The sequence below is a fragment of the Homalodisca vitripennis genome, chromosome 1 (assembly GCF_021130785.1).
Source record: "Homalodisca vitripennis isolate AUS2020 chromosome 1, UT_GWSS_2.1, whole genome shotgun sequence".
Classification (NCBI taxonomy): domain Eukaryota; kingdom Metazoa; phylum Arthropoda; class Insecta; order Hemiptera; family Cicadellidae; genus Homalodisca; species Homalodisca vitripennis.
In genome coordinates, this window is record NC_060207.1 from 197,973,093 (window position 1) to 197,987,679 (window position 14,587).

Below are 14,587 nucleotides of genomic sequence, written 5' to 3' on the forward strand. Positions count from 1 at the left end.
GATTTCCATAAAATTTCAGTATACTTTTTCAAATCTTCTTCAGAATATAAATCGTCTTTTGGAAAATCATTGTCTGTTAATAATCTCCACAATCCTTGAGTACCTTCATACGTTTTTTCATTAATAATTATATCATTATGTTCAAAATTCACGGGTAAATTTCCAATCATAAAACTTTTCTCTTTTCTATCCCAATACAAACCAAATTTATCATCTTTTGCTCTAGGAAGGAATTTTTTTACCAATTTCACCAATTATTATATACGTTGTCCCAGGACTTATTGGTTCAACTATTGTAGAATCTTCAATGATTCGGGGTCTAAATGGTGTTGAAGATGGTAATTTTGGTAATTCAAATTCTTCAGATTCTGGAATCGAAATATCAGCAAATTGTCGTACAACTGGAACTAAATCCATCATATTTTTATTTTGATTTAAAACATTTTTAATTTTACCCTCAACATTTTTTATTGCAGATGTTACAGGTTGATTAATTTGTTGAATAAATTCTTGTTCTTTTTCATCAATTCTAATCTGTTCTCTAAATTCTTTGATTAATTTCTTTTCGATTTGATCAAGTTTTTTCGCTTCTTCAGAAGTTACGTTCGCCATTTAATTATAAAAAAAACAGTAGCAGTCGTGGGACTGCCGATAGAAGTGAAAACGGAACTATTAAGTTGAGAGTAATTAACAATACATTATAGTAACAGTACATCTGTAATTGTAAATGTGACGCGTTTTTTATTTTCCAATTTTAAAATCCACGAATAAATATTATCAAATAACTAGAAATCTTTTTTACCACGCTAGTAAGATAAATCTTATACCGTAATAATACTCATTTCATGATGAAGAGGTTAAATATTAAAAACATAATTAAAATGAATAATGCTAAATTTTAAATACAAATATTCGTACAAATATTAAAAATGTTTAAAAATATATTCGTTGTTTTCATTATTCATTTTCGAACACCGTTGTAAATAATACAGTTATTGCTACGGATAAAGTATATAATTGCAATAACAATTAAACCCACAATATTTTTAAAACTAATAAATTAGTTAAATTAACTTGGTTCTTTCGTAAAGGTATTTTTATTGCACAATAAACTAATTTATTGAGTTATACGGTATCAGTGAGCTAATGCGCCAACTACAGTTCCGGCAGAAACGTTCACTCATCACTTCATACGCTACTACAGGCTAAACTAAACTTCCAATAAAAAATGATAAATTAAAAAAAAATGTTCATCTATTTTCACACAACTTTCTCGCTGACAAATTTTGTCTGACCAAAAAATAAAAAACATCCTCGCTTACTACTTTTTTTCTTGTCATTGTAAACGCTATGTAAAATGTAAACAATAATCAAAATTATTTCGAAATTTTTTTAATATTTAAAAATGTAACCAATAGATTGCCAATATTAAGAGCTTTAATTTGACGCATCTTACAGAATTGTACGACATTGGCTTCACTTTTAAATCGCGAGAGGAAGCCGTAAAGGTCACTGATTTTCGCAGTCTGTTTTCATACTCCGCCGGGACAGTTTTAACACAGCGAGACTGACTTTTTCATGCAGGTTAGTAGTCCGCGGCCAAGTCTACGGTTAAAAAACACAGCGAGACTGACTTTTTCATGCAGGTTAGTATCATTAGCATGTCGGTGACGCGAACCGAGGATTTTACCCTCTACCAAAACGCTCAACGCGCCTAAAGAAGTTTTCACTTCAAAAATTTTGAAACGTGAATGTGGAACGTACAAACGTGAACGTAGAACGTGAAAACGTGAACGTGGAACGCACAAACGTGAACGTGGAACGCACAAACGTGAACGTGGAACGCACAAACGTGAACGTGGAACGTAAAAACGTGAACGTGGAACGTGAAAACGTGAACAGATTTACCGTTTTTCAGTTATTTTCATAATGTAAATAAAAATTAAAGATATAGTAAAAATAATTATAACAAATATTTTATCGATTAAATTTGTCAGACCACAGACCATAATTTATATTAGAAAATTTATTCAAATATTTACCATTTTTAGTCTTCAAAGTTAGATTAATTGTTAAAAATCCGTAGTCTTCTTTCCAAATTTTATCACATAACTCATTAAAGTGGTTAAAACTCATATAAGATCCCACATAATTGTTGTAAATCTTTCTCGAATAGTGATCGTCTTGCTTAAAAACACACAACATATTCAAATTATTTCTAATAACCTGTTTATCAACCTTTGAAAAGCATTGGGAAAGATAGATACAAGATATGTTTTTGTGACGAGACATCACGAAATATTCTTTAATAACATCCTGATTTTCCAAAATACAATCATTAAAAACTATTAAAGAATTGGGTTTACATTCGCTTAACGGAACTATATCCTCAGAAGCATTATAAAAATTTGATATCTTTTTGCTTAAGTTCTTCTCAATATTTTCAAATCATCCCTGTAATTTTTTGTATGCGTCTTATTCCAAAGATTTACTAAAAACATACAAATTTGAATAAGGAATCAACCTATTGTAGATAAAATTCAATAATAAAGTTGTCTTTCCACATCCACTTGAACCAACAATTAACAATCTAATAGGTTGATCTTTCTTGTTTTCTTCCAACGTTTGTAGTTTTATTTGATCTTTTTGTTTTAAAAATTTCTCCATTTAAATAGCAAAAATTAAACTATTCAAATTGACTTCAGAAAGCTCTAAATTAGTTTTAAACTTAGAACATCCTATTCATTTAGAGGAAGAATAAAATTATTTTATTGGTTTAAGTGGTTTTTATTTCTGATAATTTTGTAATAAATATTAGTGAAAGTTCTCCTTATTGTATAGGATTTAGTGAAAAGAACATAACAAAATATTATGGTTTAAACCAAGGATATTATACCTTCGTTTAATATAAAAATATTCCTTTAAAAATTATCTGAAAACATTCAAACAATCAGATAAATCTTTAAACTTTGACGAAAACAAGTTTGAAATGCAAAACAATTATCTCGTTAACAAAATTCAAATAAAATCACCAGTAAGAATAATGTTTTCAGCAATTATAGTAGATTTATTAGGGTTTGTTCAAGAAACTATTGAGCCAAATCAGGTATATTTAGGAAATAAAACGCCAAAATTTAGACCGTTCGATATAATTGAAGTACATTGTAATCTCGTTGAACCTAGTTTCGAAAATCATACCGAACATCTACACAAAGAATCGGAAATATTGTACACATTTTACCCAAATGTTGCTTATGGGTCAAAAATCAGTGAAAAGCCGAATGAAATCGGTTATATTCCAATTAGAAAAAATATTAAAAGAATTCAAAAAAATCGTTCTGACTATACAAGACTCTGAAGGAAATTTATTGAATAATGAGAATAAAACTACCGTATATATGAGATTGTAAGTTACTAATTAAACTAGAAAACTCGAGGTAAACTATGATAAATAATGTCGATAAAGACGAGAAAATTACCTTTAAATGTATATATTACAAGAGTCTATCCCATAGACTCTTTCAAAATATTCATCCTGACACTGTTTTCGTTAATGAATCTGGTCTTTATACTGAAATAAAAATTATTAGTTAAATTTCTTTTCTATCTAAATGGAGTTAGTTGTGGATCTGCTCAATAATCAACTTAGATTTGATAACAAACATATCTTTACGATTTTTGATGAAAATAATGAATTTTGGTTTAAGGCGAAAGATGTTGCAGAAATTTTAGTATATCAAGATACGAAACAAGCAATTAAAAATAATGTTGATAAAGATGATAAATTTCAGTATTTTAGTAAAAATTCTGCGGGGGTATAAATACCCCCACAGAAAATATTAAAGAAAACACAATTTTCGTTAATGAACCAGGACTGGTATATATCTTAAATCTTGAAATTAAACTCTCGAATTATGATATTTTGTTTGTAAATGTTTTTGAAGATAAGGTAACCATTGAATGATTCGTCCACACTCGCAAAGAGTTGGTTTCTTTTGACTTTTTCGAATAATTCTTATTGCACAATCTTTACAATATGCCTGTTTTTTTATCTTTACTATAATGCCAATCTTAAAATTTGGAAATATCCTTAATTTCTTTACAAACGCAAAATTTTTTCTCTTCTAACATTAATTTTTCTATTTTATCGTATAATTCTCTCTCATATTTACTACGACAATCCTTACAATAATAGTTAAATCCATCTTTTCTAGTCTTTTCTTGAGAAAACTTCGATAAATCTTTAAATTCTTGACACATAAAAAACATTTCTTTTGGGCCTCCATTTAGATAGAAAAAAATCTTTATAGCTTTGACTTTCTCAATTCATATTCGTAAAAACTTCCAGTTATTTCTTCATTATTTAAATCTTTTATAATATAAGTTACAGGATTTGTGTTATTAATTTGATAAATCACAAAGATTTCTCTTGACCAATTGTTCTTATATTTGTTCGAAAATGTTTGTTTTTTACTAACAATTCTTACATGATCATTAATTTTAAATTTAGTTTTCGTGTGAATTTCTGGTGGAATATACTTGAAAACTGTCTCTAATAACTCCTTTTCTGCATCTTTATCTACATCTTTAGGCGCCATTTTTCTCGTGCTATGAACAGTATTATTATAATTTGTGGTTATTTTTTGAAGAATATCGATCCATTTAAAGTTTTTATTAATCTCAAAAATAACTTTCATTCTCTCATTTGAGTTTTGTTATATCTCTCTACAATATTTGATTTCTCTTCGTTTTCAGTATGATAAATCTTAATGTTATATTTCCTCTAAACATCGTTAAATTCTTTATTTTTAAACTCTAAACCCTTATCTGTATGAAGAAGATTTGGAGGTATATGATTGATCTTTATCGCATCTTTTACTATATCTTCGAAAGCTTTTGAAATATCCTTGCCGTTTTTTCTTTTAATCGCTTTTGACCAAGCATATTTTGAGAAAGTATCAATAACATTTAATATATACTCAAATCCATCATTTTGATCCGAATAATTAGACATTATAACTAAATCTGCTGCCCATAAATCATCAATTCCTAATGTTATAATTTTTCTCTTTTTAAATTTCTTTCGTACAGGTGCATGAATTTCTCTAGCTTCAATCTCTATTTCCTCTTTGTTCTTCAATTCTTTCTTTACTTCTTTTTCATAAGGATTCTTTATAAATTTACTCTTATTTGTCTTACATTTTGAACATTTTGCTGCAATTCTATACAACCCGTTTTGAGTTTGAACAATCTTAGAATCTATATTTTTCGTTTTCTTTTTACATTTTGTGACAGTGAATCAAATCATCTTCCATTTATATATCAAAGTTTCCAAGTTTATTTAATTCGTCTAATATATCAGATTTCGCTTCATTTTTATAGCCATACGGTACTGTATCGATCTTATTTTCTAGGACAATTCTCTTATCATCTTTAGCGTTCAGTGCTAACTTGTTTATAGTAACGGTGTATAACTCATGTTTGTAGCTTTTGATTACTGTCATCTCCCTAAATTCTTCTTTATCTTCGAACAAACATTTCTTCAAGTTTTCGATATTTATTGTTTTATTTACAACGCTTCTCTTAACTCCTTTACATCTTACTGGATTTTTGTCTAAATATTTGTACGAGTACATTTTCGATCTCAATCCACAAAATTCTTCTAATATTTCACCATTTAGCTCGTCTTTGAATTTTCCTATGACTTTCTTGTTTTTGCTAGTGAAACATTCATGATCTTTTCGGATAATCGCTCGTATCAAACTCATCTATATTTTCTTTAATAATTTTTTTAATAATTAAAAAGGATCGCGTTTCAATTCTAGGAAATAACTGTCTGTATCCATGTAACATAGATTAAAATCTGGATCATATTTCTTAAGTTTGTCGTAATAAAACTCGCACATTAACAATTTTGAAAGGTCAATAACTGAAAAACCTATGTAAATCGGTTTTTTAAATTTCATTTTTTGTTTGTACATATGACTCGCAATACAGTTTTTACCAAAGATATTAAAGCATTTGAAGTTTGTTTTCTTAGCTTGTTTCATAGAAAATTCTTCATTTCCTAGTTTGATATCGCATCTATTTCGCACATTTTCCAAAACTGAGTTGTACATTAACTTGTAAAAATCCTTCTCAAAGTCACTTGTAGCTTTGGTTCTCATGTTTGTGTTAAAATCAATGTATTCTTTCATAAAAGGCTTCTGGTCTAATGCAATAACTCTATTTTCACATATTTTAACACCATTCCTTGTTCCAGATAGAATTTAAAATTTCTTGAATGAACAACGTATTCAGTTTTATCCAGTAAAGTTGTGCAAAGTTTCTTGTTAAAATGTTAAGGAGCAAGAGGCAAATCCTTGTGATTTTCATGTAAATTCGTTGGGTATCCTAGATCAACTTCGAGAATATAGCCATAATTTTCTTCTCCAGTGAGTTCTAAAATTGTTTCTTGCCATTCTGCAGTTGTGTAAGTTTTCGGATCCATCCACTTAATATCGCCATATGGTAAATTTTGTGATAAAGCCCAACCATAAAGGTTGTTTGCATCGACGTACAACAGATAATTTTCAGGTTTTTTCTTATCGAAATCTTTCAAATATTTGTTATTTGCTTTAACATATCGTTTAATACATTGAGAAATGCCTCCACGAATGCCTTTTTCAATCATCAAATACATATTATAATCGTATATTGGTTGAAGCTCGATTTTGTTAATTTTAGCATAGCGTCCCATGCGAGACTTGGAGCATTCAGATAATGTGCCGGATCAAGTTTACAGCAATTTAAGCAAATAATTGTGAAATTTTCAAATATATCAGCGAGCAATAGTACATCTTGGATATTGTACAAATCAGAGTAATTTCCTAGATTTTTTTGGTTTTAATTTGTTCCAGACCATTAAGTAGTGTTGAAAATCCTTCACAGATATGCTCTCATCTGTCAAAAGTGAATAGAAATCTTACATTTTCAGCTCTTCTGTGTAATCAAGTTTTTCAATACTATCGATAAATTCGTAAGGAAATATGCCTTTTCCAGACAATATTTTAAAAATCTCGTCTTCGTCATTTGGCAGTCTTGTTAAAATTTCATTCAATATTCTTCCATCCTGTATAAAATGATTTGTATGCTTAAAATCATCTTTTTTGAGGTTTTTAGCTAACTTTTCAATAGACGATGCCATGAATCTAAATGTGTCTACGAAAGAAAACTTAACAAACTTTCTAGGCTTATCATTGTCAAACTCATAGCCATATCCAGAATTTACTGAATAATTTATATATTTTTCATCTGTGTTTGCGATCAAATCAACATTTCCATATTGTTTAGCCAATTCTTTTATGTACAAATGAGTATCGTAATTTGACATATTGTGACAGAAAACTGGAATATTTTGTGAAAGTTTGAGATTCAGATTACAACATAAATGAGCTGCGCCTCGAAATTTGCCGGTTAAATGACAATGATCTCTTACTTTTAATCTTTTTTCACCATCAAAACCTTCTGTTTCACAAATTTGACATATGTTAGAATTTTGATAAAAAATGTCTTGTTCTTCAGTTAATTCCATAGGTTTCATGTTCATTGAATTATATTTTTTAGCTATGTACTTCGATAATTTATTGAGCTCTTCAAACAATTTTGTAGGAACATTTGCCAAATCTTCTTTATTTTTGGCTCGATTTGTACATGCGATTGGTCACATTCCACACCAAAATATAGAGTAAAACCATAAGGAATATGCTTCTGAATCTTGGTTGTAGTAGATCTTTGTGGATTGTTCTTACATGTCGAAATTTTCTCTAATATGCTTTCAAAATCCATATAAATAACGTACGGATGGCTAAACTTCTTTTGATAATTAGTAAAGTGAGTTGTTTGTCCTGGAAATGGCATAATTGGCTTACAAACTTCATGTTGCTGGCAAATTTCTAAATGATCTGTTAAATCTCCAGATTTGTAGAAATGGCTCAAACATCTTCTACACAAGAACATCTTGTGAGCATTTTTTTGATAATTGAGAACTCGCTAATCTACTTAAATCTGTTATCAAAGCATAATGGGATTTATCATCTTGTTTAAAATACAATAAGTCAATGTTTAACTCAGCATCATATTTTTCAGAAATTTGTAACGGAACAACCTTAATATTTTCATCAAAACTGTAGACATTGATAGACATATTAGGATACTTATACATTGGAATTGTAACTTCGTTTTTCAAATAACTGTATATCTTTTAAAGACATTGGATACTCAAAGCCCGAAAATATCTCGTCATTTACAAATATTTCATATTGTTTTGATCTTTCGCAGTCTATTTCTGGTTTTTCAATAGCGCATCGGATAGAATAAATAAAGCAATAGTCATCTTTATTTTTAATATTTATACAAGCTTTTTTATCTTAGATTTTCTTTGGTAAATCGATATATGAACCTGCGTTCATCATTTCGTGTTTATAATTGCTCAAAACTAGTTGTTTGCAGCTTTTAAATGTCCATCCAGAACCCTTATTTGGATGATTTGTTTGTTCACGATGTGTTAATTTATTAAATTGTTTAGTGATAAAATCGTTTACATCGAAGATTTCGTCTGCTTTTATAGTGAAATACATTGGACATGTTTGTGTTTCACCGTTCACTAACGTTCGTTCGTATTCACATTCCAAAGAGAGATGACCCTTCATATTTTTAACATTTTCTTGATATTTTTCGATTAAACTTTTAATTTCTGGGCGCATAATTGATAGATATTTGTAAATTGACATGGAATTATCGTTTAAATTTGTTATAATGTGTTGCTTGAAAAGACCGTGTATAGAGGATAAAACTTCGACATCAATGATATTTTCATTTTTTTCGTTAAGAGTTTTATCAATTTCTTCGATCATTTTAGACTTAGTGTTATCGTTTGTTTCAATAGACAATTTTTCAGCGATTGAATTAAATTTCATCATTAAATAGCTTGAAATTTTTCTTTTCCTTCTTAAAATTTCTTTTTAATCCTCTAAATTTTTCTATATTATACATGTTTTGATGATCATCAATTTGATTTTCTCTAGCCCAAGTCCTCAAATAGTTCAATTCTTTCTCGTAGACGCCTTTGTTTTTTAGATGAATTTTAGAATTATAATGGCGATCATAGTTATCTTTTAGGATTTCTTTCTTACAAAACGGACATGTTATTTTTTCTTTGGTCATTTATGTAAAAAAAATTTAACTAGAGATTTTCTAAATTTCAATTTTTATAGTAATTTTTCGAGAAATATCATTGAAATTAGCAACTTTTAAGCTAAAACTTCGCAATAATTGCAGATAATTCGGTAGATTGTTCAGGATTTTTCAAAAAACTCTAGTACCAGTTTGTATGTACCTTAAAAAGTTGATAATTTGAACGATATTTCTCGAAAATTCACTATAAAACTGGAATTTAGAAAATCACTGATAAAGTTTTTTCCTCTATAAATGGAGCTACTAAAGGAATTAAATGAAGTTGGCGATCTAAGATTTAAAGAATATAAGAAATTAATTGATTTAGAAGAAAATAAGAAATACAAAATGTGACATTGGAGAAAATGAAAGATAAATTCGGGTTTACAATCATTACAGAATTGGAAGATTTCAAAGCACATTTGCCAAATAGATTTTTGACTGTTTTTGATGAAAAAAGATTAAAAATTTAATAAAAATGATAAATTACACTTGATTGTTACTGGGAAAAAGACAATAAAAGACAAAGTATGTGTTACAATTAACTTCGTAGAATAAAGATTAAGATTTCGAAGATTTTACATTGATTCTAAGGAGATTATACAACATTAGTAATAGACATTAAAACTGCTTAAGAAAGTAGAAGCAAGCAACTATAGATTCGGTTATTTTTCATTCGTGATTTTTCATTTATGGTCAGTAGATATATAGGGATTCTGGAGTCGAACTGATTCGGTTAATTTTTCATTCGAGATTTACTGTTTGATTTTACAGATTTGTTTATTGTCCTTTAAACAGTATTTTCCATTGATTTTCGGTCGGCTTCCAAAAGTGCGCTAGAACCGGCATATATATATATATATATATATATATATATATATATATATATATATATATATATATATATATATATAATTTTGTTTATTCCAATTTTGAGCTTTCCTTGTGGCCACGATTAAGAAAATACATCAAAAGGATATTAGTAATCGCCTTTTTAATTTAATATTTCTTAGTCTAATTTGTACCATATTTGATTTAGCTTTGTTTCTCAATCTAGAAAATATATATATTAGAGATCAGAAAAGCTCACTTCTGTTAAAAGTTAACTAAGATAAGTTTTATTTCATTGTTTATATTTATAGTTAAATTGAAATATTAAAAATATAAATGTACAGTTACAAATACATTAACAAAGATTCTACGCGTTCGTTTCTTTATCAACTGAATAATACTTAGTCAAATACACAGTCCAGCGAAACTTTATCCAACATAGTCTTGCCGACTGCTTCAGAGGGTAGCTTCGGAGTCAAATTCTGACTTTTTTCCAAGGAATTTTTCCAAGGTAGATTAGTTCTTACCTAGTTGATTATTCCTATCTTTATTAGAATCACTCATATTATAATGTATTTAGAATAAATTTAAAATAATAAACAGTTTTTTAGAGATTAGTTCATTACATTATACATTCTTATTTTTTTAGAATTTTACAACTTTAGAAACCAAGATGGGATTTTGCTACTTTAAAGACCAGTGGGGCGTAGACCCCAAGACTTTTCAAGCTAAGAATAGGCCTATATTAATCCCAGGTGCCTTAAAATTGTCCATGTAAAGTTTCAGTACAGTCGGTTAAATGGTTGACGCGTAAAAGCAAAGGCACTTTCGCTTTTATAATATTAATATTATACTAAAAGTGTAGAAAATAAATTTGTAGAGCAAATTTTGGTAAAGCATTTTAAATGATTAATGGTTGAAAACAGTTGCGAAATGTTATAGCAGCCTATAAGAGCATTTTCTATTAATATTTTCGAATTTATTCGTGTCTCATAACCAATTTTGAAACACTCCTCATGTGCGTAAGATCCAGGCGTATATAAAATTGTCGTAGCAATAACCAGAAATATGACGATCACTTAAAAAAGAACTTTTATTTTCGCTAAACTATAAATAAATATCACATCAATACTCTTATTGCAGGAAGTAAAAAATCTATCATAATATTTCATGTATTCATTTTTAAAATCTGTTATTGAAGGTTTAAAGGTTTGATGGATGATTGGATTTCAGACACCGCTGTATACGTTTGTTAATGTATAATAATTACAAAATGTTCAACATCCTACTAAATATCCTAATGAATATTTATTTCATTTTGTAGTGGACTCCGTAGAATTCTTATTTCGTCATTAAAATACGAATTGAGTTGTTTCAAAAATTTCAATTCAAAACCAACGTTAATATAGCAATAATTAATTAGGAGTTCGTAAAACCGCAATTTTATGATGTGCTTAAAATCAAGTAATATAATTGATAGTAGTACAATTAGATTGGAGAAAATTTTAAATCACGTTATAAAACTCTCTCGAAAGTTAAAAACGGTCTAGCCACAATTAATATTTTTGTTATATTATTGGATTATATGATCTTAATGAGTTATAACTCAGAATAAGGTTTATCTTGAACGAAATATATTTTAACTTTGTTGTGAACATATCTTAAGCTATTTTAATGAAACAGTTTTTATTAACAAGAAAATAACAATTATTTCTTTATAAGTTGCAAGATAGTGGTAATTTTAAATAAATTAATGCAATCAGTATAAAATTGGTACAATAGTTTAATATTCATGTGTTGGGAATTGATTCAAAATAAGTGAAAGAATGTTATGCTTATTTGTATAATTATTCATTTCAATAACATCAGCTACAAATTAAGTAGAGTGGAAAGGGCTGATTCAATGCGAATTTTAAGATTAGGTCTATTGCACCCCAATCACAGTTAACGCGAAATATACGCAAATTATTAATTGACATATAAGATTAAAATAGCCCTACTAATGAATAAAAGTGAATTTTCTGTGAATTAGTGAATTATTTGTATTGAATTCCTTAAATTATATCTTTCTAGTCAGTATTCATAACGTCATCTAAACGTAACATTACAAGTTGAACAATTTAAGCACATTTATAAGTACTAAATTAATTTTAATTGTAAAAAGCAATAGAAAAAATAAGTTTTTAATTTACTTCGTGACCACTAGTTGTGTTAATCTTTATCTACTAAAGAAATAAATTTCAATAATACATTCAACAAACACAATATACGTTGTTTTAAAATTTTTCCTGGAATTATTGTGCTAACTTTTGACGGTTGTAATAAAATTAATACAACAGGTCATACTGGCAAATTTTTTTACACTTGAATCACCAGGCATTTTTGTTATTTATATATTTTAAGATCGAGTTTGTGCATCGTGTTCTACTAATAGAGATCTGTAATGTCATAGGCAATTCAACCTGAGTTCTTATCCGTCATTTTCCTCTTACTTTTTACGGATTGAGCCCCTGGGAGCGCAACGGTCTACTTTTTTAGCATACGTGTAATTTGTTTATGACACTAACAACGTACACAGTTTTGTAATTGTATTTGAATTGTTTAAAATAAAATAAAAAAGAACGTCTAGAATTTAATTGACATACTTTTATGAGGAAAACGCATCAATAATGAATTAAACAGTTTAAGTCCGAGTTTGATGTATATGAATACAGCTGTCACTTGTGTTTTATACACTACATGTACCTCTTATTTAGTGTTTAATACGCACCAGCTGAAGTTTTGTCAGGTGACGTTTCCACCAGAGATACTTCTTGAGAGAATCAAAGGTAGCCAGGAAGTAGTAACTATACATTATCGCGTGGACAAACATGTTGATGAAGACAGGAATAGCTGCCTGAATCGCTGTAAGTATAAAGTAAGTATGACATATTAATGGCATCATTACATATTCCCGAAGTAATATGAATCTAACAATTAAATATACGGTTTAATGTTATTGACTAATAATTCAATTTCAAGTAACTAGAAGTCAGGTACAAGAGTTAAGGGCCAGTTTGTATTTACAACTACACGATCTATTTTTTTCTTTATATACCGTATATATATATATATAGTTAGTACTTGCTCCGCCGGGAGTCGAACCCGGATCTCTCACTTGCCGGGTGAATGTGCTACCATTACATTGGTACATTGGACATTCACCAAGTGAGAGATCCGGGTTCGACTCCCGGCGGAGCAAGAACTTTTTGCGATTCAATGTTTATTGAAATTAAATAAGGCAATTGCCATTTATACAATTTAATGTAAATATATATATATATATCGAGAAATAACTTATCCTAAGAAACGAGTTAACTGTTTATTTCAGGTGGAGGTCAAGATTGGATGGTATAGAATTGGTTAGAATTATCAATAATATTTGGTCTCAAATCACAATTTTCATACATTGGCACATTTCAAAACAATCGTAAATAATTGTTAAATTAGTGTCGGCTGACCATAGGAGAATACAGACAAGGAAGATAGTAGTTTTCGGTTTCTTTATCTAGTTGTCCGACAGTGATATAAATATTATTTATATTTCAAACTATCCATTGAGAGTTATAAAAATTAAAAAAATAAGGTTTGATAATTTTTTATCATTCCATATTTTAACCCTTTTGATAACCTTCCATTTAACAAAAACTAGTATGGCTGTCGATTTATGGCGGTCGATTTAAAGAAAGCCCAGAACTCGGCTCTTGGCTCTTGTACAATATATACAGAGGAAATGTTGATATCAACTTTAGTTCCAAAAAAAAGTCAAATCATGACATTATTTATAACTTGGAGCAACTTTAATTTTAATGAAGCTTATAATAAACAATGTTGTGAGCTTTATTGATAAATGTAATTTGAGCTAAAATATGTCCCATCTACGAGATTGTTATTAAAAAATACTTAAAACAATAGTAAAATTTGCGACAATTGATATTAAATTCTATATAAAATATACTTAGTTTGCTTACTAGGACGTTTCATTAAACTAGAATAAGAGCAGTTATATGTATGTATGTATGCATATATATATATATATATATATATATATATATATATATATATATATATAATTATGTATAAATTTATTGGTAAAATTAAAAGCTAAATTACCAGAATACAGTTCGTAACACTCAACGTCCCTAATGCGTACGGTACTGGCAGGAGTAACTGATAATGAACAAAAAGCATTTCCATGTATTCCTTATTACTGTAGCCTTTTCATTCTTTCTTATTCTTTCTTCACTTGATAGAATTTGTAATTTTTATTTTATTAGTTATATTATTAGAAAATAGCAACATTATTTGCTGATACGTATTACCATATCCGAAAAGAGATAAAATATGTAGATTACAAATGATTCACTCACAATATCAACAGTAATCGTAATGTAGGATTCGAAGCTCATAGAAGAAATCATTGCCTGTATACTGTACAAACGAAAGCTCTAAAATCCAAACCAGGTATATCGAAGTCATGAGTGACTTAAAATACAACGATACC

At 28.5% G+C, this 14,587-nt stretch overlaps 1 protein-coding gene across 1 annotated transcript in view; it reads right to left on the reverse strand.

Annotated features, from left to right (window-relative positions):
* The window catches only part of LOC124354525, a 52,722-nt gene that overhangs the window by 5,251 nt on the left and 32,884 nt on the right, over positions 1-14,587 (reverse strand). The window contains exon 13 of the mRNA XM_046805055.1: positions 12,815-12,948. Within this exon, the coding sequence (XP_046661011.1) occupies positions 12,815-12,948 (134 nt within the window). The remainder of the gene's footprint in view (positions 1-12,814; positions 12,949-14,587) is intronic.